A 27908-nucleotide genomic window follows, 5' to 3' on the forward strand; every position below is an offset into this window, starting at 1 on the left:
AAAAGTTCAGGCACAATTCAGGTTTGAGTCTTGGACTTTCATACGATCTATGCAAAATGACTCATGCTGTGAGATTTGGGAGAAGGGGAGAAAAAATAAATAAATCACACTCCTCAGTGACTCTGGCACGACAAACATGTAGGCGCTTGAAATCTCTATGGCCTAAGATGCAAGCAAACAGCACGCAGTCACACCCTGCTTCATTAAAGCTCGGGGAAAAGACAAACATAACATAGTGCGCAGATTAGCTCAGTTCCAACAATTTAAGACTTAACATGGCAACGAATGGTCCAAGAGGTTATAAACAGCAGCAATAGAATACAGTATGTCCCGCGAAGTTACTCTAACACATGCACACACAAGCACTTGCAAAGAAAAACGACTTAAACCCTTCACAATGTTGGCGAGCTACAATTAGTGCTACCTGAAAAGTAGTGTACTAAAAGAACAGTGTGGAACTCAAGATTTGTACCGGTACAAGAGCGTTTAATTTCAAAGCATTCGAGAAGAAAGAAATAACCATCTCACCCCCACCGTTTCACAGAGGTATGAGCATGTTAGCCAAGATGCATTTTGGCAAAAGTGTAGCTTAATAACTTTCAGACGTGATTTAAAACAAAAAAGGAAACTGAAGAAGAAGCTGGATATCTGCTGATGCAAGAACCGTTGGTTTGTAGGCACTGGGTAAAGCCACTACAGTACAATCTACATTGTGCTTTGCTGTAATTAGGGAGTCTGCCACCGTAGTCCACTGGAGGAACATGCAGAGGTGCATCATTGCTGACAGTTTCTTTCTCACAAGCAGCGAGAGGGGCTAAAGGCCATTCTTTTTGTGGGACATAAAAATCAGCATAAGCAAGCCCCTCCCGTGTTTATACTTCAGTTTCCACAAGCCATCGCTGCAAATGTCACGTGTTAGCTAAAATGGCTTCGCTCTTGGTGTTAGGTCATGACAGAGTTAAACAGTGATCCCTAGGTCAGCCGGTCCCTGAATAAGCCTCTTAAAATGTCAAATCAACCAACTGTTTAAGCATCTAGCCAACGCTGCTGTCAGGTGAAAAAAAAACAAAAAAAACAAAACAAAAACACAAAACAAAACAACCCTGATTCTTACAGACTGCTTTTAAAAAAAAAAACGTTCCATAGCATAAAAATGACACAAACCACAGACAATCCGGAAGAAAAACAGCAAAACCAGTTATCTTTTCAGATGACAGATATACAACTTACACTTGCAACTTAAAACATCTGACGCGACTGAAGCCTGGACTGATTCAAAACCAGCTGGGGATTTTTGCAGCAGCATCATCCAATGCATAGCTTCGTTTTGCAGGAAGACAGCCAGGCGAGCACAAAGATGCGAGATGAGCAGGTTTAGAGAAGGTTGTTCTTGAGCAAAGCTGGCGCCGAGGAGGAGGACCGGACATGCTGGGAATAAACAGAACGAGGCTTGTTCCAACTAGTCCAAGTGCTATGAATCGGAGCTGTATGGTGCAATAAATCCATGCACTGAGTTTCTATGAAATGCCAGAGATCCAGATAGCCAACAGACCCCTGTGAACTCCAGGCTTGTCAGGTAGTTCCATCTGTATTTGAGTTGTTAAATGGTTTGGTGGTGTCAATGAAAAAGAGACCAGAGACTGATGTTTTTATTGTTTTTTTTTTTCTTTTCCAAGCACTTTGAACACAAGCACCTTTCACCATCCACAGCCAGTCTTTTCTTAATTTCTTTTGTCGCTCCGCCTCGCAACCCGCCACCACGTCCCTCGGTCACTATCTCATGGTCGAAGAAGCTTGGAAGTAGGACAGGAATTTGAAGCAGAGGCTCACCACAAAGTACCAGATGTTTCTGGCCATCTGGGATCGGGCAATGAATATGCGCCAAATAAACACCACCAGGATGGTGTTGAAGGTGTAACGAATGTTCCTCAGCCTGGAAATAAAACAGATTGTGAGACATGCGATACACCACCTTAGACTGTTTCATATTGATAATGTGTCATTTCCAATGAATGCTCTCTAATAATAACCTAATTAATAAGACTCACAGGCGTTAAGACATGCTTGTAAACTGTGTATAAGCGACCAACCAAACAGTAATACCATATACATCACACTGTCCTGCAATGGTCGAGTGCAGCATGTACCAAAGTCCTGTACACTGTACACGAACTAGGACACTGGTGCATATACCCTGTGTACTCTTGTATCAGTATAATAAGAGTGAGTTGGATGTGCCAAAGTAATACTAGACAAATATTGTGTAGCCAAGTTATAACTAGTTGGCCATCTACCCCAGTGTGGGTCTTGCATAAACACCCCCTCCCCAAAGAGGAAAAAACAAAAAAAACAAAAAACAAACCACCCTGCATTTTTACTTTAATCAGCCAATACAGTATTTGGATTTGTGAGCAACAATTCTGCATCTTTTGTGCAAATATTTAAAAATTAAATATTAAAAAAAATATTTAAAATATTTAAAAAAAAATTTTTAAATATTGTCAATAAAAAGTTTTCAAACCCATTAACGAAAAGTTGCATACAGCACATTTAACTGGCAATGCAGAAAAGCATCTTTTGTGTGGTGAACTTTAGAGAGCCTGCCAGAGCCCATCACTTTGAATGCTACTACTTCCTGTGTCTCTGTGTTGGAGGAAAGGATGACAGATTTAATTTCATAGACTTCTTACTTGTTGAGGTGTTTGCGTGCAGCAGGCAGCCCCGACAGCTCTTCGTTGAGGACATATTTTTTGGTGCCCATACAGTAATTTTCCATGTACTCTGCCCAGTGCAGCTGACGCACGTCAAAGTTAAATATCTGCAGCAAGAGAAACAAGAAACACCCTCAGTATGCCTCAGCAGCAACATTTGTTTATGAGAGATGTACTCATGACAAACCTTTATCGATTCTGAATTAACAAACATTTAAATCAACTCTCAACAGGGGACGCTTTCATGGTAAGAAGGCTGCATTGTGGATCTGACAGTGTTCCAGCTTACTGTGGCAGTTCCCCCCCGTGGTGCCTTCTAGGAAATAATACAAGCGAGGCACTGTGTGGTCAACTGTTGGGGGACGTGGGAACAGAGTCTCTGCTTCAGTAAGGAAATTCAAGCCCTTGAATCCTCCGTCTAAGGAGCCTGTATCCTCGTTAGGCGAGACAAATGCACTAAAAAAATAAATAAATAAAAAATAAATTCTGTGAAATTAAAAGTTTAACTTTGCTAATATAATGTAAAGCAGAGGTGTCAAACATAAGGCCCGGGGGCCAGAATCAAACCACTGGACAGCTTGGAACAAGCCCAGTATTTTTAAGTTAACTGTATTTTCATAACCGTTACAGCTTCTCCTACATAAAAACATCTCGGATGGCCATTCATGCTACACCTAAATAACGGAGTAACCCATCCACTATAGAAATTTCTGTTCTTTGCAACAGAACTGCCGTAGAAAAAGTAGTGAATTCATTTAATAATTTTCATAATTAGTCTGGGCAGTGAGCTACCAGAACTTGTGAACTTGCACATTTATTTATTACTTTAAGCTCAAAGAGGCATCCCAGGAGATTTCCTTCTTTGCTACAGCAACATTAGAAAAACTGTTGAATTTGCCCTTCTTTCTTAAATTACTAAGACATCAGGGATTAAATGTGTAGCTAAAGTTCTGAGATGAAAGTATGCTGTATGTGGCCAGTGTAACATGAATTTGACGCCCCGGATTGAAAGCATCTGATTATTTTCTCGAAAAGACTCCACAAGACGTCAGTGTCGTAATGTTGAGTCCAGATTCCTCCAGACAGTTGCAACGCAGAACAATGATCCCGTTCACAACAAACTGACATCAGCAGTGAATGAATCACGCTCTGCCTTACCAGCCGACTACTAGACATTATCACTCTGGCACTCCACTCTGCCACAGCGTGTAAACGACTGCAGCGTGGGCGGGGCAGGCACGGGTAACTGAGGCACGGAGTGTGAATGAAGCAGTGTGCGGAGCGATGATTAAACATTGTTTATTCATAGCGACCCTCCCTACCTTTTTATCCTCAGGGCTCATCTGGGCCAACAGCATGGCCATGTTGTCAGTGTTCCACACCCAGGAGTGACTGGTGAAATACTCCAGTACCATCATGGCTTTGTGGAGGCGAGTGATCGTCTTCATCATCCTATGGCAAACGGCATGTAGCGGAGGGGCAGTGTAAGGAAAAGACAGCAGTGTTGTGGATAAATAGTGTTTGCAGAGTAGGACCAGAAGGAAGATGAGGAAGAGGACAGGACAGATAAAAAGTGGTGGGATAAAGAGGCAGGATGAGAAGGAAAGGAGAAGAGTATGCCAAAGTGTTTGGGAGCAGGGGCAGAGGTTAGACAGTCTAGAGAAATATTAGGCTATAAAAGACAGGTACCAGAGAGAGCAATGTATATATGTATGTATATAAATTAACCGTTTGCAGTCAAATTTGTTATTCCTGTATATCTCAGATCGATTTGACCTCTCCGATTACGCTATGGGCATGACTTCACTGATTTGCACATTTGATTAAGCTGATCTTGATTTAAAAAAGTGATCATTTGAGCTGTACAGTGCTATGAGATTGCATACGGTAGCCATCAGCCACAGCGTTAACGCAAATGACAGAAGAAGTGAACACTCAGTGTTACAAACCACATTCTCAAACTAGTGCCAGAAACCAAAGGTACATCTCAGCTGATGTTTGCCCATGACCAGATTGGTTAGAAAACTCAAATGAAGCAATCTGAAACTATTAGGTAGGTGGAGTTAATGCTGTGGCTGATTTATTGATCTAAACTTTGAGTTTTTATTGTTCCCATCCTGTCAAAATCTTAAAAAGTGCCAAGAAAAAGTTTTAAGCTTTGTGGAAAACAGATTTGTCAGCTACTCCACATCATTTTCTTTTGCCAGCACTTTTTAAAACTTTCTTACTCCTGGAGAGAACAAAGGAAGCATGTTGTAGTTTTTCCAGACAATTTAAATTCAATCGTGTAATTAATTTTATTAAACCCCAGATTAGGACATTTGGAGGTCATACTTTTTTCACAGTTTTTGGTAAGGTTATAGCTTGCCTGAAAGATAGGAGTATTTTCCAAGCTTTTTCATAGCACTGCAAGTCAAGGTGGCAATTTCTCCCCTGCGGCAAAGTGAGTCACACAAATCAGCAAACAAATCAACTGGATTTAATCTGTTTATAGGCCAGGAGGACAGACAGTTCACTCAAATGAACCCATGACCCAGTCTAGGTCAATATTTTACCCAAAATAATTAAAAGCTCAACACAAAAATGAACTAAATCAGCTTAAGTTCCTCAGAAAATAAACTTACAGTGGAGGTGATATTGTCCTCCTGGTAACACAGATGAATCCAGTTAGGATACTTAATTTTTGTGTTAGTTCAGATGGAGATAATCAAATTTTTAGTAGGAATGATTCAAGGTGATGTTGTGATCAGTGTGCAAAGAAGCAGCCAATATTGTTAGCAGGATAAAAGGGATCCGAGTCTTCAAATGCCACCTTTTTTGTCATCCAGTAAATTGTAAATGTTAACCACTTTTGGATCAAATTACTTCAGACATTTCAATTTGTCATGAACAGAAATGGCAGGCTGCAACGCGAGGCCTGTAATGCTGTCCTTTTAAACTGCTACACTAATGAAGGCAGATTGATATGACTCAGATTCCTTCTGTGAACACAAATGATTCAAAGATGTGACAAACATGCATGGTTGATCAGCATACAGAAGCAGGGATAATCATTTCTTGTAGCTGGTGACAAAGCCAGTTAGGTTCAATACAAATTACCCATTCAGCCATCCATGAGTATTTCAGACAGTTAAGCACAGCAAGTTTTGTCCAATTCATTTTTCATTTATTTTTATTATTTATTTATTTATTTAGAATCAGAAACAGCACTGCTGATTTTAAAACTATAAAGGTGTCACTTTTGCCGTCTGAAATATTTGTGGCTTTAGAATTTAGACTAAGAATGAATTACCAATCAGTTTGCATGCAGTAGTGTTGTTTTCAGTGAGACACAAGATGTCCAACTGAGCACAACTTTCTCGATTGGTCAAGAAGTCTCGTGGTGCCTCAGCATTTTCCATGATTGGGTGAAGACCGGCGGATAATGGATGTCATGTTCACAGCATGGCTTGTTCACGAAAGAAAGAAAAAAAAAAAAAAAAAAAAAAAAAAAAAGGCACGTGGCATCTTCTTTGAATTGAAAACACATGCTCGGATACTGCCTACATTAACAGCTGACGTCAAGAAAAGACACTGCAAACATTGTTCCTTCTGCCCTTGTTTCCATCTTCCCAGGAAAAAAAAAAAAAAAAAAGACACATTCAGGGAGGAGTGGAGTGTGGGGAAATTGGGAGAGGCAGGGGGCAGACTGGCAGACAGGAGAGGGTTGAGGGGCAGTTGCAACCTTACCGGGGCTTCCGGCCCATCAGCGTGAGATAGCCATCATAGAGCAGGGCTGGCAGCGTGTGGCTGACAGTGGTCCAGTACTGATTAGTAAAGGGGTTGGAGCGTAGATTGACATTGGGCCTTCTGAAAGCCTGCTCTAAGGGATTGGTCTTGAAGGACATGTTTATACAGTACTCTGTAGGAGAGAGAATCACATATGACGGAACAGGAAGGACACAGAGGACGAGAAGAAAAGGAATGCACGTTCATTTTCTCCTCCTTTTGATACAAGGAAAGACGCAGGCCCACTGTAATCGTCTAATTAGCAGCACAACAGAACACTGGATCTAGTCTTTGGAAACAAAACAAGACAGTTTGAGTCCACTTCAGTCCATTTATGAGCTGGACTGAAGTGAACTTGGTGCCGAGGTTTTGGAAATCTAACTGAAAATACAAACATTAGAAAGACGCAAAGAGTGCAGAATCCAGCATGTTCAGGAGAACAGCTGGGTTATACATTCTTCACCTGCAAAACTGCACACAAGCATCTTTAACACAGCAGCACTGCAGCTATGACGTTAGGCTACTTCGATAAAGGAAGGGTGACAGTGTAAGCCGGCGGAAATGCGAGTGTGTGTGTGTTTGGGGTAGGGGGTTCTGTTAGAACAGCAGCGGCACGGCACATCCGAAACGGCAATGACGAGGTTACCTGGGTTCTCGTCCAATCAGCCTGAGGTACAGATCATAGAGGAAGGCCGGAGCTTTGTGGCTCACGGCGATCCAGTACTGATTGATTAGGTGATTGGATGTGAGATTAACATTGGGCCGACGGAAGGCCTGCTCAAGGGGGTTCCTCTTGAATGTGGATATTACATGGTACTCTAAGAAACAGAAGGTTGTTCAACACAAGTCATCAATGAGCAGCTTTAAGATTGCCGTTACATTGTTTTGCCTTTATGACTGGCTAGAAGGTTGAGCCATGTGGGAAAACTATACTATATGTTCTGCAGATATACAAAGCCACAAGGTTTGTACCGGAACTAGAAAAAGTTAGATTTCCTAGTTTTCAACTGCCTTAGCTGTTAGGAAACTAGCTAGACAAAAGGGTGCTAATACAATAACAAATAATGTAAGGTGAATAACATCAGGCATCTAAAAATGGCAGCATTACAGGGGATGAGGTGTGTCATAACAGCAACTGATGCAACCAAATGTGCACCTCCACCACCTGTGTGGCGATCAGCCTGCAACTGCTGCGATTGGCCTGTTCAGTCCTGTTGACTCCTCCTCTACATTTGAGCTACTCGTTACCGCTGTTGAATGGCTCAGTGTGAGAATAATCACACTTCACCTCAATATGAGAACTCAGCAACCTGTCCAAACTATCAAAATGGATGTGAATGCATGCTCCATGTGGAGAAAAAATTTGTAATTTCTTTAATTAGTCCTCAGGAACTGTTCTCCAGGGTTCTTTAAGGGCATTTAAAGCTCTTCTTTGAATTTTGGGTGCCCTTTGTTCCATTCTCTGTCGAGATGATCCTACACTTTTCCATCCAGGTTTACTGTGTGTTCAGGATCATCGTCATGCTGAAAAATGAAACTGTTGCCAAGCAGATGGTACTGCATAGTGGATCAGTCTACAGAGGCACGTTTGTGTTCACAGTTCCAATTTTGACAAGATATCCAACAACACTGGGTGAAATGTAGCCACAAACCATGAGAGAGCCTCCACCCTGCTCTATAGATGGGTGTAGACACTCACTGTGAACCTTTGACCAGCTCTGTACATACTAATGATTTGAACAATAATTTCACATTTGGATGAATCGCTCCATCAGACCTGTTGCCGCTGGTTTTTGCTCTAGTTTTTGTGCAGTGTCCCTGTCTCACTTCTTTTATTAGTGAAAAAAGCAGCTAACAAAAAAAACTTTAAAGGACCTTTAGAAAGCCTGGAGAACTGTTACTCACGGCCACCAATAATAATACTAAAGAAATCTGGCAACTTGGAAGCAAACTAATTAAATGAGGGGTGGCTCAAGACTTTTGCACAGCACTGTATGCAGCAGGAGTTGTCAAGATCTGCAAACTGAGAAATTGTGTAATATCATTTAAACCCTGAAGCGAGCCTCTACATGATCTGGATAAAGTCATTTCGTTCTCAGTTCCTATTTGAAACTGTGTCATGCTGTTATCTGTCACCTTTTTAATGCACAGTGCAACTTTAAACAAAGGGGAGTGACTCAAGCTCGTTCTGTCACGGTCGCTGCCACCCTAATTTTATATATGCAAGCCCTGCACCTGGCTCAGTAATTTAACTGCCAGCACACCAGAATTCAAGTTTTAGGACATAGCGGTTTTACATTTAAAAGCTTAAAACACTGCACTTAGAGCAGGAGCTACAGTTTAAACCATGAAATTTAAATGCAAAGCATTAAGAGAATTCAGCACAAATACAGGACATGATGAGATTATGAACAGTTTTCCAAAATGTGCAACTTCTATACTGGGGAAAGATGCGCTTGGGATACTTTACTGCCCTAAATCAATATCCATAAGGGACAGGTAAACAAAAGCTTCTGCTTTGGGTGTGGCAGGTCGGGAATCAAGTTACAGTGAGGGTATATCATTAGACGCCACGTTAAAGCGCATAAGCTTCCACTGTCAGGGGCTTCCCCCTCATAGGCTGCGTTTAGGCAAGAAATTGTCTTACCGACTTCTCCCCAGCGAAACGGGTTAATCCCACCAGTTGTACAATTGTACACGGGTATGCTTTTAGGCCTGCCGTAAAAAGGGAAAGATGTCAGAGGAACTAAGATGAATTAAAAAACAAATATTGACTAAAGTTGTGTTAATGTGTGGGTCTCTCACCTGTTAAGCACCTGTGATCCTGAGTACCAGCCTGCAGCCAGCGTAGTGTTGATGACCACATCTACAGGAACCAGGTCAGCCACAGCATTATTAGATGCTCTCATTGTTCGGAGGATCCCTTTACCAGCCTAAGAGGGGGTGGCGTAGAGGAAGTATTAATGCAACCGATTTGTGGAAAACGCACCACAATCACAAATCACACCACAGACTTTATAACAATTAATAAACCACAACTAGCTCTTCAAAGCAAACATACGGCACAGTTGTTTATGTAACCAATCATCATGAATAACAGTAAATTACCACCAGAATCTTAAATACTTCAATACCACTCAAAGCTCTCTGATTGTGCTGTAAATACGAGCAATCATAAAACAGTTTAGGCTTCTAGACCCCACCTACAGTTATTTTTCCTGTGTACTTACTGCAATGAAAATCCCACTGGGTCCATTGAAGTTATCAATCCAGCCCTGAAAGATAGAATATTAATGTTGAAACAATGCGCTTACTCACCAAAGCTGAATGACAAAGTTTAACAAAAGCAATGAAAATATTAAAGCTGAAATATAACTTTCAGGCAGATGTTCAACTGACTTAATAAAAAAAATAAATAAATCACACTGCTGCTTAAACTTTAGGAGAATTCCCACAATTGTGCTTGGCAAAAAGGAGAGGTGAAGAAGACCAAATTTGGGGGGGAACAAATCCAAATAATATATAAAAGACACGATTATGCATTGTTCTTTACCAATTTAAGGTTCTACAGTAATAATGAAAACGCAGCGTAACACCAGCATCTGGAATTACTCACTGGGAAGGGCTCTTTCCAGCTGGCTCCAACTATGGAGGGTCTGACAATGCCTACGTTGAGGTCTCCAGCCTCCTGCTGCACCATATATTCGGCCAGAGATTTGGTGAAGGTGTAAGTGTTGGGATGTTCTCCAATTAGCTTGGGAGTCAGTGTAGATACCAGATCGTCATCCATCCAGCTGGACCGAGAGAGACCGAGAGAGATTAGCCCTGTATTTGCTTCATTTAATTTTATGACCTGCAGGGCTTTCCAGTCTGAAGTAAACAGAAATATTGCTCATTCTCCAGTACTAATCACTGTGTGGGTGACTGCCCCAACAATATTTAAACCCAGAGAATATCCAAAAAGCAATGGCACATTCCCCTCAACACTTTGCAATACGTAGGTATTGTAGGTTGTCACATCTGTCACTAGCACTACTGCTGCTGTTCAGAAAAACTCTCTTCAAGTGTTAGGAAGCCACACCTCCAGGGGAGCCTTACTCTCACAAAAAAATCAAACCAGCTGTAATTACAGGACAAAAGTATAACAGCCAAAACAATATTCATGTCCTTCTTTTCACTTTATTTTCCTTTAGACTTAGAATTCACCAACTGCTTAAACCCGTTTGTGTAAAATGTCATCGTCTCTCCCACGCTGCACCACGCTCTCATTACACACAACATTTCACTAACAAACACACCAGGGGAAAGGGCAAACAAGTAGTAATGAGCTACATTAAGCTCAAATTAAAGCCAAACCAACAGCGTTCACTCATCAAAGATTACTCTAAAACTACAATGAACAAAGAAGGGATTTTGGGACGGCCGTCAACACCAAAAACATCCAAAATCTCTACAATGTGGAATTCAGAAAGTTGTAGGCATCTCAAAATGGCAACTTCCATATTTTTGCTTTTTTTAATAAAAAAAAATAATAAATAAATGGACATGTATACATATCCATTTTTTATATACAGTCTATAGATAATGCGTGTAAAGAGAATAACTGCTGTTTGATGCACAAGTTCATTAAATGGACCAAAATACCTCATTTCATTACCAGTGCCCACAGTTTTATTAATTTATTCAGTCTGCAGAAAGTCTGCTAAGCAATACGATTTGCTCTTTTGGACTGTTCTCAAGCGTGAGAGAAAAAGAAAAGGAAAAAAGTCTCCAACAGACCAGGTGGGAAAAGAGTTTAACCCTCTCTTCCATGCAAACCACATGTGATTACACTCCTAAAAATGTGCTCAGAACAAAGAAATGCAAACACGAACAACACAGTTGTCATGATTACATAACTGGAACAAGGTAAAAAGAGAAACCTGAAGAGCGAATTACGTGTGCCAACAATGCCCATCTGCTCCACCTTCCATATAAAATCCAGAGTTGGGCAAAAGGAAAAATTATATTCCAGCTCATTAGGTCGTTTCACTCATCACTATTCAACCGCTACACAACAACCTCGAGCAACTCTGCCCATCCAGAAGATCAGTGTGTACTGTACACAACAAACGCTGCATGCTGTCTCTTTGCACACGCACTCAAACGTTCACTGAACAGCTCTGTACATAAAATCCCCCAGAATCATAGCACTAATCTCTACTCCACAGACTTTACTAATCTATCTTGAGCCATTTACTGTAAAGCCAGAGTTAAGCTGAAGTGCTACGCTTTATTTCACTGGCATTAATCTTGAAATGCACTTCCTACTTGCTTTTAAATCCATCAAAGTCTGGAAAAAACAAAAAAAACAAAAAACTATTAAACTTAATGCTGCCATTTAGCAATGACTGCTACGTCCTCATATCTGCACACGTGAAGCAGACGTTTGGTGTCAGTGCTGTTTGATCACATTCCAGATCAGCTTACTCCAGAGTATCGATGAGTTTTCGGTAGTCTACGGAGGGAGAGTAGACAACTTCCTCGATGAGCTCTCGGTTACAGTTGGCATAGGCTGTGGAGATGTGAATAAAAACCTCCAGGTGCTTCATCCTGTGAGCCAGGGCCAGCATCATCTGAGTGGCCAGGACATTCAGCTGCACTGCATCCCTGAGTGAAAGAGGGTAAAAGACAGGATAGTACATGTCAGGAAAGCAAGACGTGATTGCAGCTCCACCTAAAAATGCTTACTTCCGTTTTGATTACATAAGGTTCACATATCTGTCGTCGCAAAACACAGAAGTATCATTTAAGCTTCCACAAACAAAAGTTCCTTATCAAATGTTTACCTGACTCCTAGTCTGACTCAAAATCTACACTACACTGATGTGCACAATTTCCTGCTTGCACACTGCCCGAAAACTTTGAACAAGAACACAAATGTCCACAATACTAATTATAAACAACATCCAATTCCACCCATTTAGCACAAATAATTTCCTCCAAGCATAATGTACCATCTCCAAAAGGCTGCAAGAGTTAAATCTCAAAGCAGCTCCAGGCGTGCCCTTTGCATGCCGGGTCAGGTGTCATCAGTCTGTGTGGTTCAAAACAACAGTGGGCAGTCCGTCAACATTGCTGTTTTTTTCTCGTGCCGCACCAAGCAAACACTGACTCCATCACCATTCATTTGAATAAATAACAGCTATTTTTAAAAAAGGCAGTAGATCGCACACACTAAGGTGCTGCCCTTTACCAGGCTCACAGAATTTAATAAGAAGAAACTAAGCTTTTAGGAGAAGCTAAAAGCAGCAAGTTTTAGGCAAAGAACGAAGGAAGGTGCAAGGTCAGAATATAAATGAGCAAAGCTACAATCAGGAGCCCCAAACATAAGACCATACAGCTTAAAACTAATATAGAAATTTAACCCTTTAAGACCTACCATAGAACCAAGTCCGCCAGAGCTTATATTATATTTTTACATGCTGTAGTGCCATTTTTGGGAGCATTTCAAGTTGCTATACATCAATACAACCATTATAGCCCAAATTTTAATAATATGGATGCATTAAGTGCATAGCAATTACATAAATTGCAAAAAAGTGCAATAAACTACAAAAAAAATTGAAAATCGTTTGTTTTTTTTAACATATATTTCTAGTTAGAGAAATTTAAGAGGTTTATCCCTCAAAATTGTAACTACAAAAAAAGTTAAAAATAGTTTCCCACCACAGGAAATTTATTTTGAGTGTCTTCACAGTTTTATTTTTGAAATACACAAATTTTTATATACTGCAGGAAAAACGAAAATAAATATTATAATGCAAATATGCAAAAAAGCAGCATATGCATCAAAATAAACTATTTCCAGCAGTGCAATATGAGTCCTAAGCATCCCAGAAATGACACAGAAAGTCATAAAGTCAAACATAACTTTTAAAAACACCAGTACAGGCTCATGAGGCCCTGATGGTAAAAAACTACATTTCCGCGAAAATTACGTCACTTCCGGTTTCAGGCAGGTAATAGCGGACATGCGAAAGTTCGCTCTGACGTCTATTCCAACGTAGGAAGTGTTATGAACAGCTGATCGGATCGGCAAAGCGTGTTTCTGGAATATTATGTTTTTGTTCCTGCAAGCGCTTTTTATGCAGTTTTTGCAAAGCTTTATGTGGAAGGAAACCGTGACCGAGGACAAGCTGATGGCACAAGATGTAAGTACAACTTCTCCGGTTTCATATGCAAAAAAAAATTATTGCGCTAGCTTACGTGGTTGCAGTGCTACCGGGATTTAAAAATAGTTATGCAAAACAGAGCGTGCCCGCTCCGACCAGTTTTAAAGGGTTAAAAAGAGGAAAAAAATAACTCACTTGAGTGGCTCACTAAAGCGGACAGTGGCAGCACAGTGGAAGACGATGTCAATGTTTTCAGCAAGGATGCTCTGGTCCGCTTTACTCAGATTCAGCTCCGGTTGTGTGAGGTCAGAGTTCACTGCAATGATCTTCTCTGCAAAGTCCGGCTGATCTTGTTGCAATTTTTCAAACAGCTAAAATAGTGAAAAAAGTAAAGTCAGTACGACATGGAAATTACAGAAGACCATAACCAAATACAGATGACTGTCATGCTGTAGAAGACCCCTTTTTTTTGACCTAGTCACAATTTAGGATGAAGAGTCGTCACTTCTCAGACCAGCCTGTTTTTCCTTGTTTTTAAACATTGCATTTGGCATCAAACTGGAAAACTGTTCCCAAAGAATGTGGTAGTATCACGGTGTGGGGGGTTTCTGCACAATCTTTATCAGAAGCTGCTTCACCAACATGTTGCTGCTTGTCACTCTGCAAAATTGGCTGAAACTAAAATAATGACACTGCGATCCCAGAGCCTGATCTGAACCCCACTGAGACTCTGAAGATGACCGAGGACAAATTTTGGCACACGCAAGCCACTACAGTCTCCAAACTGTGGAAGTGATGAAGTAAGAGGGGAGAAAAAGACCAAACTAGAGCAAAATGAGAAACTGCTGGACTTTGCAAAAGTGCAAAGGCAGTCCATCCAGAGGGTGTTTGTTGTCAATGTGGCAAAAATATGCAGTATAACATTTCTGTGCGCCATTTTTGTTCCATCTGCCAGCTACAGAAGAGCCTCAAAACCATTCATCACATCACACCATCCTCTCTTTGCCCATTACTCACCTTGCTGTTGACGATTTCGGAGATGCGGGCTTTAGGGCTTTGACCAGCTTTCGATCTGACCAGCACATAGACTGATCTGACTTCTGGACAGGACCTCAGCAGCTTCTCCAGCAGCACCTTCAATAACAAGCAAGCAAAATGACTCAGTTTGGACTGAGATTGTTACAACTGGTCAGTCCTGCTAAATCTTCACAAAAGACAAACTGATACAGAACAAAAAAGTTTTTTTAGCTTCTCTCTTGTTTCAAAGAGGTTGCATATTTTATTAGGCAAAGATTTTGCACAAGAGTCCTCCTTATACAACTCCCACTTATGTGCGCTTGGTACTGGCACAAGGAGTACACTAACTTGTGAACACAGTGAGGCTGACTTCGTGTCCCATCCCCATCTCAAACTGGGGTCTGTCACATGCAAGTTGAATGTGTTAACCACTACATGGTGGTTGACTAAGAGGCCTTCTGACTCTCCTCTAACAGCTTAAGTAAAGTGGAAGTAAGAAATTCAGGACATGACTCTTATCATCACCATGACTGCTATACAGTCACAAACCAAAAGCAGCTTAGAAATTGAATCCAATAAGCCCTAACAAACCAAAAAACTCAAACACTGTATATCATTCCAAACATATATATACACACTACTAATGTGCAACATTTTTATTAACCATATAAAAACACAGTGATAATAAAAAGATCACATTCGAAAACGCTGAAAGATGTTTGAAGTTGGAACTTGAGATTTGCAATGCATTATGGGTTGAGTAATCATTTTCCTCTTGCCAAAAATTAGTTCTGTACACATTCTTGCACTTTTGCCTTCTTCCGGTTCCCTTTATTTTGAGGACCCAAATCAAATATTTTTGACTCACAGCTGCTCGGCTTGGTTTGACGCTTAAATCTTTTATATAAAAGTTGCGATGCGTCACTGGAGGAAATTAATGAGAAACTCACTTCTGGAACCAGAGCCTTTTAAAATGAGTGGTCACTGCTGAGCTCTATATTGCAAAATAGTAGCTGACAATAGAATTCGATGTGTTTGCATCATCACAAAACTGCAACACTGCAGTTCACTGGATGGCTGCAGTTGTGCAGAGACGTTCCAGCTGATGGAGAGTCATCGTGTGTGCCACTTCACTTTAACATACAACTCAAGTCAAGTGTGTGTAACATGCTTCAGACTGGAAACTCTCCAGATAGCCACTTTAAAGATTACCAAAGTTCATATTGCTGGGCTCAGTCCTGCTGGCTGCTAGATGATGAAAACCACAACTGTACCTTGCCCATGAAGCCGGTCGCTCCGGAGATCAGCACGTTTTTTCCTGCATAGTATTCTGGGATGTTCACCATGATGTCTGCAGTCTCTCAATACCACACGACCTGCATAGACATGATAAGAAAAAGATGAGTAAAATAAAATAAAGCTGTGTTACAAGGACAGTGAAGTCCTACACAGACTCACATTTGAGGAACTTCAAGGTTGCCAAACCTGTTTTGTGCAAAATTTTAAATCAGCCTGTAACATCCGCTTCATTCTGAAAACACACCACACCAGGAAATGCTGCAAACATGAAAGTGATTCTGCACTTTAAAATCTAACTTCATTTTAAAGTCTCCAACATAGCAATGTGTAAAGTTTTTAAACATGCCTGTGCTTTTCTAAACTGGTTTGAAGTAGGTTTAGCTGGAGAACGGCAGCTGTAACTGAACCAGTCTGTATCCACAGCTTGACTGGGAGGGTTTCCCAGTTATTTTAGTATGTTTTGATTATTTAATGCTAAAAATAAGAACATGGTGGCTTCATCAATTATACAACTCTTTAAAGTAGAGACCAATTAAATGGTTTTCTTACTATAAATCAAAAGGAAGTAGTTGGACCTGGACAATTTTATATATTAGGAAAACAAAAGTCCAAAGCGCACAACTTTGCTGTCCTTGAAAGACCTCCAAATATGCAAATATAACTTTAACAAGCTGAATAATTTCCATGAAGTATAGGAACAGTATTGTTTATTTTTAGAATAGTGCTGTAATACCACTAACAAGGATTTCCCCAAGAACATAATGGTTCACAGTGAGTTTCTGACAAAATAATGAATTGATAACTGCATGTTATTTTATGTATTTACTCATTTTTTAAATGCACCAAATTATTAAATGATAATCCAAATATGAAACAAGTGTTCTGTGGCCTGGCTTATAAAACACAAACGCACACAAAATCAAATCAGCTGTCGATTGCAGCTCTAAACCCAAGTCTGCAAACACTGCAGTAGACAAAGCACTTTGATGTGTGTCAACTTTATCAGTCGCATTATTGGCTTTTATGAAGAATGACACCGTCCAGCTGATAACTGGCCACTAGGATAGATATTTCACATAATCATTAACGCAGGTGGTTTTCTCCCGTCGGCTGACTGGAGCCGATTATTGTACGGCACCGTTACAGAAATCCAAATCCTTCTCCAGTTTTACTATTAGGGTGTTGTACTGCTAGAACTTTATACCGTGCAGCGTGTCTGAAAGTGGCTTTCAGAACAAACTGCATTATTGTGAATATAATTCATATGATTTTATTTATTATGAAGCATTTTTAGTTGTGTGCATCGGTCTGCCTGTGTGATAACACACAGTAGCTGGCTTTAAATGAGATCAGAAGGTCAACACCGCAAGCTTCCCTAATTTCCACTGGGAAAATGATATATTTAGAGTGATGATAGGTCCATTCAACCAATAAACACACAAAATATAAGAAACTAATGTTTGGAAAGCTATTACAATTTTCTATTAGACTTATGTATACTCTAAGCCATTCATCCATCCTTACAGGAACAACAACCATGCAAATCGTTATCATGGTCTGCTCGTACTGACTTTATCTTTTATCCTTTCCTCTGAGCAGTTTCCGCCAGATCCAGAGTTATTTCTTTGCATTAAATGGCTTTCTAAAATTACAAAAATACACATAGCTGCAAATATAAACTGCAGGTTTCAGATTATCTCAGGTTGTTTAACCACTGTAGATTAAAGTGTATAAAGTTTTAAAAAAAGGGGGTAAACTAAGATTCCATGTTAGCTATCCAGCTCTTTTGTTCACATTGACAGTGCTAAAGGGCGATTCCGTGGTCATTCATGTTTGCATTTTGGCGCTATCGCCACTAGGGATGGCTATCGTTTAGGTTTTATCCGATACCAGTACCAAACTGGTACTTTTGAAACGGTGCTGGTGCTTAAACGGTGCTCGAACCGGTGCTTAAAGAATGGAGAACACAAAATTGGTCCAAAAACCATGTCCAGCTGTTTTTAGTAAAAAGATAACGATGTTAGACTTTTCTGCAGCTATGGGGCATATATGGTATCACTCTTGGCTGGAAGCAGTGCTTAATCAATGGAAAAAACAAACTTTGTCCAAAAACCTCTCATGTTTAGCTGTTTTCCACTTTTTCTTTGGTCATTTTAGCCTTTTTGGCCAGGATGAAGGGAGTATCTGCCATCAAACAAGAAGACAGCCGCATGTAACTACGACGGTGTTTGCTAGTTCACCTTACATGCATTAATTTAATAACGTGGTTAGCCTACTCAACGTAAATTACACACGAACAACATTAAGCTACTCGCCCAGAGAAGAACGGCTGCTGCCATCATCATCCGTCATCATTTCTGCTACACTGGCAGGGCTAGGGGCCAGGACTCTACTCTTCGGGTTCTTGGGGGATGTTGCTAACTCCGGGTCCGATAACAGGCACCACACCCGCAGTAGATGTGCTCGGTGTGAGGTCTCGCAGCAAGCTATCAAATACGGCGCATTTCTCGGCTTTTAACAAAATGCTATACGTCGCCATATGTTTAATCAGATTCGAGGTGTTACCTCCTTTGCACAGTATCACAGTATCACCTTAAAGCACTTGTTGCTGCTGAGTTTGCATATTTTGCTGTGAAGTACAGCCAGACTTTTGACTGCTTCGGGCATTTTTAATCTGTAGCTCTGCTCTAAAAGAACATACGTACCTGGGCCCGCCTACTACGCTCGCAAAGGTAAAATGATTGGCTGGAATCCAAATTGTATGACATCTAAGGGAAAAATTTTTTTAAAAAGCACCGAAATGTGCGCTGCTTTTCGGTCTGGTTACTACCGTTTACCCATCCCTAATCTACTGGTACCCATCCCTAATCGCCACACACGTAGTTACAGTTAAACTGGTTATTCAGGTTTGCACTGTCAGACTAGGACGGGGGTGGGCAACATCCTCCTCTATCTCGGTGTTGCCCGAGGAGAAATTGTAGCTCTACACTCTCCTATCTTAGTTTCCTTTCAGTTGTTATATAAAAGGTTTAAATTATACTCCAAGCATCTGGTAAACATTACAGATCGCTTTACAGGAGTCTCATTTCTAAACCAGATGGCTGGTTGCTTGAGAAAACAGCACATCACGACATGCAGCATAAACTGATTTATTACTTGAAAACTAGACACCAAGTCAAGGGCTACATTGACACCTTATTTTCATTGTCAGCTGGTGGAAAAATCCTAGTGGGCACAACGCTCACTGAATGCAAAGAGCCACTGCCACCAGCCTGAAGACTTAAACTGTCAGTGAATTCTGCTGCGATGCAGAGTAATAGCTCATACACAGCAGATGATTAAAAATATCAAACAAACATTAACTCTGGACACTGATTGCATAACTTTTGCTAACACGGTACTGCAGCTGCTGGGCTCTGGAGCTCATATGGACTGATGTGAGGAACAACTCCCCAGGTCCCACTGCTGTAGACGCTCTGTGGATCCCTGGCCAGTGCTGCAGATGCACAGTTTGCTGCATCACATCTTGTGCCAAGTGCCAAGCTCCAGCTGTACATCTGTCTGATCCCTGCTGCAACTAGGACCAAGTTTCACTGTGTGAGCGCAAAACAGCACTCACACCAGAAAGAGATTATAAAAGATCTTTATTATAAATATCTATATTATAAAAACAGATATTTTAGTCTGATATAGCTTGTGGGTTATAATGGGCCTGAGACTGACCTTATTAAAAACATCACACAATGCCCATAATGTGACTGGCCTCCAAACTCAACTGAAAGGGGAGAGAAAGACTAGCTTAGACTAAACGCTGACAGGAAGCATGGTTCAAAAACTAGTTCTGTCAGGACCAATTTGGTCAAAAGTATTGTTACTGCATCTGCAATCATTTCTATAGCATGGTATTGCTCTGACCCCAAGTGATAAGTGGAAAGCTGAAAGGGGCATTCACACCATGTAACGTCCATGAAATTCAGCAGCTTGAAGCAATAACAGGGAAAATACGTTTTAATAACAGTAAAATACAAAAAAAACCAAACTAGGATTTAAACATGCAAGAATAAGAAATTTATTCCTTACTAATACGTTATTAGTAAGGAAAACTGTACAGAATATTAAAAATGCCACATTGAAAGGCCCACTAATGGGAGTAAATGACAACACTATTTGACATGAACCGAGCTTGATTATCTATTGTAGTGACCAACTGTCAGGGTAAGGCAAGCGGGAGCACATTAAGTCAGAAATAGCATGAAATGGAGAAGCTGGGGAAATTTGCCAACGGGATACACAAAAGGGTCTCAGTTGAGCCATCAGCTGATGTTACAATCAGCCTATCAGGACTGCGTGAACTCCATGAACTTTCAGAACCAAGGTTAAATTAAATTTTCGGTTTCAATATGGAAAATTGAAGCCGCTTGTCTCTTATCTTCTATTCAGCAAACCCAAACATCAGGTGTAGTTTATTAAACCTTTAGTCTGCACTCTAGACTATTATTCTCCCACCGTCTCAAACTCTACGTAAGATTTTATTGATAAGGTTATCCGATCATTCCCACGATGAATCTTACGATACGGAAAACACAAGCAGAAGAGGCACCGTCGCTTTGTGTGCATTTCTGTCATTTATCTACTTTTAGGATCCGTCTTCTTTCTGAGCTGATCCACAAGGTTCCAAATATGCAAGTGGGCTGTGCTCTTGCTGAGCAGTTTAACAATTTGCACAAACTTCAGTTTACACATTAATATTAAGAAAAAAAAATTAGCTTAAACATGTTTCAAGGAAGAAAACCAAAACAAAAAACACCCACAAAAGCTGTCAATGCATGAGGTCATTTGGGGAGGAAGTTGGGCTCGAGAGGCTGGAGCGTGTGCACGATGTCCGTGACACACCTAAACCCACTGGCAGTAAAAGTGGATGACACAAATGTGAAGCTATTTGACCGGCCAGCTACTGTTGTCATCTTTCACTTGTTGCTGACAGTAGTTGGCTTACCCCACAAAGCTAAGTCTGCCTTTTGAAGAAAACGAGCACCAGAATGTCAAGTTATTTAAAATGGTCACAGAACAGCCAACTGCTGGCTTCCTACGCCAGATTTCTTTTTTCTGTTTTGGAGAGGGTCAAAGTATCAAGTATCTGCATCAAGTTAAGAACACACATATCTGTGAGAGGATTATTTTGGATCAAAAGAGCAGAGGTAATGGGGACAACATAACTGCAGGTGTCCAGCAGAACAAACTCTTCAAACTCACACTGCAGAGCAACTTCGAAAACAGCAGTGTCACAGCTAAACTAAGGAGGACGTACATATGCTTAAACTGGATTATCATATGAATTAAAGTGTGTGGAAAATGTATTACATAACACTAAGATGGGTCAAACCAGTGGCCAGAAAAACAAAGTACCAGCTAAAGAACAGGAGCCAACAGGATCAGTATTCAATCATGCAAAGGTTATACAGGCCACAGAGTTTAGAAAGTCAGGAGGTGTGTCAGCCTACTCATCCTGGCATTTAAACCGCAAACATGCAAGACAATTATTCACATCACGCTGCTGTGTTATGGTGCTTTAATAACCAAGACTAGAACAACAAGCCAGCTGTATTAAACCCCCAGGTGCCTTCTGCAAGCATTTATTAATTCTGCTGTAGCTGTAGATTTGCCCCTTGTTTGTGTCTGTGTGCGAATAACCATCCTTCTAGTTTTTCTTGCTTTGTGTTTAGGGCCCTTGAAGGATCTGCAACATAAAAACTAAAGAGTGTTTAAGTGCCTGAGTAAAACCAAGTGATTTTACAAACCAGTAAATGTGGGCTATTCCACATTTAACTGTAAATGGTCAATGCAAAGCACCTCCTGAAAGATGAACACAAATGACCATGCTGATCATTGAATCGATCACTCATGTAGTGCAATCTGCAGCTAGTTACTGCACTCACTGATTCACTACATGCCTAAATTATCATTTGAATTTAGCAGTATATCCAGCAGCCAGTTTTTGTATACATTTTGCATGGTAGCCGACAGTTTGTAGGAGGGGGGGGGGGATTAAAAAATTTTTATGTCGAATTCTGACCTTCAAAGCACCTTCAAACTCTAAAGTCAACCAGCACAGACTAACCACTCAAAGCAGCAGTTGGCAAAGAAGTCGATTGTTGAGTGTGGTGGAGTGTAGCTTCACTTCCTCGTGAAACATAACCTGACAGCCGGTAAAACAGGTCATTGTTGTGTGGAGTTCTCTCACCAATGCTGGTGACGCCAACACTTTGAAGAGTTTCATATTACAAAGTCAGGTGACTGTTGTTTTGGTGCTATACAAATAAAACTACATAGAACATGTTCTATATGCCACATAAATATAAAACAATGATTCTTGTAAGTGGCTTAAGTCCTTGCTGCTACTAATAGGTCCTGTCTGCTTGGGGGCATGCCTGCCACCGTCCACTGCAAGTAAAGGGCAAACCACACGGGCCTAGGCACTGCTCAGTGACCACCTGCCAGTGGTTGTCTCATATTCTGTTTTGCTTTGCACTTTTGTAAGTGTTTTCAGAAGAGTCAGAATCAACAATCACAAGGTTTATGGTGCTCTTTGTGAGCGATTCCACCTAGCATTAGACACCAACCTCCAGCAACCACTCCCCAAGTGGTTGAGGAGTAATTGAGGTGTAATTTTACAGTCACTTTTTGGCATCCAACCTGTTGGTTTCTCAAAAATAAAGACGCAAATCCCCATCCACTATACTAAAACTGTCATTTTTTTTTTTTAATTTTATTTCTTTTTTAGTTCACCCAGCTCTATTGAAAAAACATTATCAAAGTGGCAGTATAGAATGATAGACCAAAATATAGACAAATACCAGCATGTGCCCACTTATAAATGGTATTTATAAGGATAAAAACCCCACCAGAGCCTACCTGGAAGCACTGCATGCCTCTTTTGGCCAATATATCCAGGGTTGGAGGAGGACAAACTTTTTTGGCTAATAGCAAGAATTGCTGTGAAGCTGCTTCACAGGCAGGAATCTAGTAATGCTCATGTTTCCTTGTGGTGCCTGGTCTATGATTATAGAGATGAGATAATTGAGAAAAACAAACAAGATGTGATTGTGAAGAAAAACGGGAGTGCAGGGGAGAGAGGGGAGGCATGTCTCTTAGCCTGACCAAAAAACAAACAAACAAAAAAGGATCATGCATGCATTAACCCCTTTAAAGCTGCAGAGAAAGTGTGCACATCACAGGAAAAAAAAAAAAAAAAAAAGACCCTGGAACAAAAGACTGTAAAAGCTTTCTCTCCCCGAACATATCTAGCATCCCACATACAGCTGCCCTTGAAAACTCATCAGCCTACACTGAAATACTCCCTCAAATCGTGTGTCTTCATGTGAATGAACAGAAAGCTCTGTCCCTGGATGTAGCCTTGCAGGGCCTGCTAAGGCGTTTGATCAAATGTTTGTGAAAGAGCTACTGAAGCCTACAGGCAGGCAGGCAGACAGCAAGTTGATCCCTGATGCTTCACTCTAAATAATTGATCAAATGCATTATAATGCCCCAACTGGGCACCTGTGGCTGAGGTTTAATTGTTTACAGACAGAGGAAGTCTAAGCTTTTGACAAATGCTCTCAGAGGAACAATCCACACCTGACTGATGTGAAACCCCACCTAATACCAAACAAGTGGGAGAGCGATAGATCTTTGAATTAAATGATAAAGCGTTACAGACACTAAAATGTATATATTCACAACACTAATCTAACCAAACTCAAAGATATTAGAGATGATAATAATAAAAATGTCATGATATGAAATGGTAATTCACTTTATTCATGCTTGAATCCTTAAAGATCCTTGCTTTAAATTTAATGAGAAAATCCTTTAGCGTTGCGATGGGTAGCCAACAAACGCTATAGTTTAATACATGTTTCACACGTTTGATCATGCTTTTATTGAAAGTGTGTTGACTGTATTATCTTTGGGTTTGTAACAGCCTCTGAGGCACAGAAAAAGGCAATTAAAAAGATGGTAACAATAGCTGGTAGGTTGTTGGGAATTGGATTACCAAGCTTAAAAAGCATTTATAAAGCAGCAAGGCAAATAATATTGTGATTGATGGGAGGCTTAATCCTCAGGCCATCAAATTTCTTAACAAATGAAACACGTAATTTGTCCAATTGGTTCTGGTTAAAATTATCCATGCGATGCAATGATAGTCAAAGTATTTGTATATTGTGTGCTTTCTGTCTTATGTTGATGTGATGCAATCAAATATCCAGACGAGGACAGATCTACCTACATTACACTGGGCTTAAGTTATTGAGTTTTGCTTTAGGATGCTGTAATGCAAGTCTGTGGCAACTACAAAACTTAACTGGTACAAAGAGAAGACAACACTTCACTCCCGTTTAAGCTCAGCTGCACTGGTAAAGTTAAAAATTGTGTTTTCAACGCTCTCTGTGCATCAGACTATATAGCACTTATATTACAAGTCTGTTAACTTTGTATTATGACTAAAGGTCACTGAGGTAATCACCCAAAGAGTCCTTTGTGTGTCTTTTCTCTCTTATTCTCCATTTGTGGAATTTTTCATATATTTGTTCTCCTTTTGTAATGTTAACATTTTCTTTGTAATTTATTCATTTAATTCTGATTAGAGATTCTCTTTTTCCATTTCAGTTGCACTTGATTTCCCTGTAACTGTTCTATTTACCACATTTTATGTAGATTTTGCGGTTCAATTTTGTTTCACACGCTTAAACGTTAATACATTTGTTTCAAACGGAAAGTACTTTCAGTTAGCTCTCATTTTTGAATGTGCTAAATAAAATTTAGAGTAATACATTTAAATTAATTCAATTGAATTCATTTATATAACACCAAATAACAGCAAGAGTTGCCTCAAGGCACTTTATATTGTAAGGTAGTTCCAACAATAATACAGAGAAAACCCCAACCATCACAGGATCACCTATGAGCACGCACTTGGCAACAGGGGGAAGGAAGAATTCCCCTTTAACAGGAAAAAACCTCCAGCAGAACCAGGCTCAGGGGGTGGGGTGGGGCATCTATTGTGACTGGTTAGTGGTGAGGGGAGGAAGACAGAACAAAAGTCACACTGTAGAAGAGAGCCAGAGAATAATAACTAATGATTAAATGCAGTGTGGTGTATAAACACTGTGAGCAAAAAGATGCAAATTAAAGAAAAGAAAGTGCATCATGGGAAGCCCCCAGAGGCCTAAGCCTTCTGCAACTTATCTAAGGGACGGTCATCTGATCCAGCCCTATGATCTTTATCAAAAAAGGAAAGTTAAAAAGCTAATCTTAAAAACAGAGGGTTTCTGAATGGCCTGAAAGCTGATGCTCCCTCTTCTTGAAAGTAGTAATGAGTGAAGACTTAAGATTTAAGTAGGATACTTCCCCACACTAAAGACAGAATCATAAACTGATGCAAAAAGTAACAAAACAAACACACATCTCATGTGCAAAACATCCTCGGTGAGGACCCCCCCCCCATTCCCCGGAGTCTCCAGGCTTAAGCGAAACCTGGACACATGCAATTCATAGCCTGGTGTTTGCAGAAGACAACTGAAATAAAAACAATATCTCAGGCCAGTGTGACGACAACTTTAATCCTGTGCGTACATTTTTTAAAGCCCTTTACAACATCTTGAAAGCACCAGTTTAACGTCCAGTCTTCCGATTAGTTAACTGGTTTATGTGTTTGCATTTCTGACTGCATGTTTTTACACTTGAAGATGGACAACTGGGGTTAACATCGTTTTATTACATGGACAACATTTCTGGTGCTCCTTGGCAGTGCATTTTTCCTTAGCTAGCCAACAAATGAGCAACCACAAACAAACAAACAAACAAACAAACAAAAAAAAAAAGAAAAAAAAAAAAAAAAGAAAGAGGATAGCTGGCTTCCCCTTTTGAAAAAGAGAAGTAAAACAAAGGCAAGTAAAGATTTAGCAGAAGTTTGTTTGCTAACAAACATACTTGATTTTATGATGTTGCACAAGTTATCTTGCAAGAGGGTGAGACTGCAGAGATGCTGAATGAAGCTTAACTGATAGAAACCCATTTTGTTTTTTCCATCTGACTTTTTGATTGTGTAGTAGCATCAATATCTCCAACTGACACCATCCTGGTCCCGTTTTTAAATGAAGATTCTACTAAATGTGCTTAATTGCAACTTTCAGTGATTTATACTGAACACAGATGTTGCGATAAAGAGGTTTGCCTTGCCATTTTGTTGCTGCTAGGCAGGTTTTTTAAGAATGTGTTCATAGAGGTAGTGCAACTACCGGGGGGGGGGGAATCATGAATCACTTGCTCGCTCTCTGGGGAGGCCAACAAGCATGCGTTGACTTAAAGTCCTGCAGGTGCAAATGCCAACAACGTGCTTATTCCAGTCAAAATCAACTTCCTGCCTGTAATTGTTGACAAAGCACAGCCATCTATGTACTAGCATTGCAGGTTAACTTAGTTTCAAACTAAGTATGCCAACCAAGTGGGAACAGAGCCAAATCCTAGAGCACTTAATAAACATTTTACACATGTGTGTGTTAATCATTGAGAGACAAACCTCTTCTGAAAGTTTATATTTGTAGGAGACCTCAGAAATATCTCTGAGGGGAAAAAATTCAATAAACCCTCTGATGATTGCAACAATTCCATTTTCTTTCAGTCAGCATGTCACCATAATCATCGTGATGAAGTAATTCTTTGAGATTTTACCTAAGCCAGTGTGTGTAATTAGAAAAAGCGTGAAAGAGGAGGGGGAATAAAAAAAGGCAGACTCCATTAGGTAGAGTGAGCAGTGGAGCCCGTGATTCTCATTACACACAGCTGCCTCAAATCATTATCACGGTCACCACTCACTCTCCATTTGCACAGTAGGCGACGATTAAACCGACCACGCAGACTAATGTTTGGCTGTGACTGCCTTTAATGTGATTAGTAGCAGAATCTGCGAGGAAATTAGAAGGTGTGCGCCTCAGCTAGAGCCTCGCCACAAATTAAGAGTCTCCTGTGCTGCTGAAGTAGTTCCCCCTTCCTCGTTTAAGTAGTAAAAACGAGGAAGAGTGGCCACCCCACAAGAAATGCTGCACGAGTTTCGCGGTGGCTGGCTGCCACGTTTGTGCGCGATGTGCGAGAAATGCCAGCAGAGTCGCAGCTGGTCCTCATATCTGCGTAATTTGTTGGAGTTGCGCTACAGAAGCCTCGAGCCACCCCTCCCTTCTCTGTGTCGCATCTCTGCCTACACGTTGACAGCCTGTCGCACGGGCACTTGAAGCTCTGAAACCCCGCTTACAGTTACAGGAGCACGAGCATACACGGACAGAGACGCACACAGGGGCGCGCGCGTGTCTCCACAAGGCGATTTGAAGCGTGTACGTACCAGAAATGTCGGCGCTTTTCCTCCCGGCGTGAAAACTTAGGAGAGAGTGTTGAAGTGAGGCGGGAAGCGAAAAGTAGCGAGTACCGCTACGAAAGACTGAGTGGAGCCCCAGCAGGAAGCCAGCGGAATAAATGAACCCCGTGACGTCAGGGACAGCGGTCTCGCGCACAGATAGGAAGAAGATGAGGTCTCACTCCTACCTGTTTCAACTACTCGGCCTACGGAGACACGAAAAGACTTTCGACTGAGACTTTTCTCCTAATTATGACTTACTATCGTTTAATTATGAGACAGAGGTCATTATTACCTGAGGCAAAACCTGCAAGGCTTTCTAAGCCTTAAATCATCAATTTATTAGGACATCACGTTCACAGTAACACTTTCGTAGAAACTAGAAGTATCCTCGTGGTACGTTAGATGAAGAAAAATGGCAGTAGCTAGGACTAAATAAGTTTTCTGTGCAAAACCTTTTGTTGTTTCAGCACCGTTGGTGTGAAACCACTTCATCAAATTTGCATCTTTAACATAGCAAAAGTGGGCGGAGTAAGCATCAAACAGTTCACC

The 27908-nt window shown here is 40.7% G+C and overlaps 1 protein-coding gene across 2 annotated transcripts; it reads right to left on the reverse strand.

Annotated features, from left to right (window-relative positions):
• Positions 1-27435, reverse strand: far1 (fatty acyl CoA reductase 1). 2 transcript variants are annotated; one of them, XM_085360138.1, is made up of 13 exons: positions 27345-27435; positions 15925-16026; positions 14651-14767; positions 13829-14004; positions 11949-12128; positions 10096-10273; positions 9710-9754; positions 9285-9412; positions 9127-9194; positions 6441-6612; positions 4034-4163; positions 2691-2818; positions 1-1933 (listed from the first exon to the last, which is right to left on the reverse strand). In XM_085360138.1, exons 2-13 carry the CDS (start codon positions 15994-15996, stop codon positions 1774-1776), a joined length of 1554 nt encoding a protein of 517 aa, XP_085216264.1. In that variant the 5' UTR covers positions 15997-16026; positions 27345-27435; the 3' UTR covers positions 1-1773. The 2 variants fall into 2 exon arrangements, with proteins under 2 accessions (XP_085216264.1, XP_085216263.1); XM_085360137.1 differs by lacking the exon at positions 6441-6612 and adding an exon at positions 7126-7297.
• Positions 27436-27908: the final 473 nt, after the last annotated feature.

The sequence above is a fragment of the Diplotaxodon limnothrissa genome, linkage group LG7 (assembly GCF_057381915.1).
Source record: "Diplotaxodon limnothrissa isolate DT_005_m linkage group LG7, D_limnothrissa_male_GT1.1, whole genome shotgun sequence".
NCBI lineage: Eukaryota > Metazoa > Chordata > Actinopteri > Cichliformes > Cichlidae > Diplotaxodon > Diplotaxodon limnothrissa.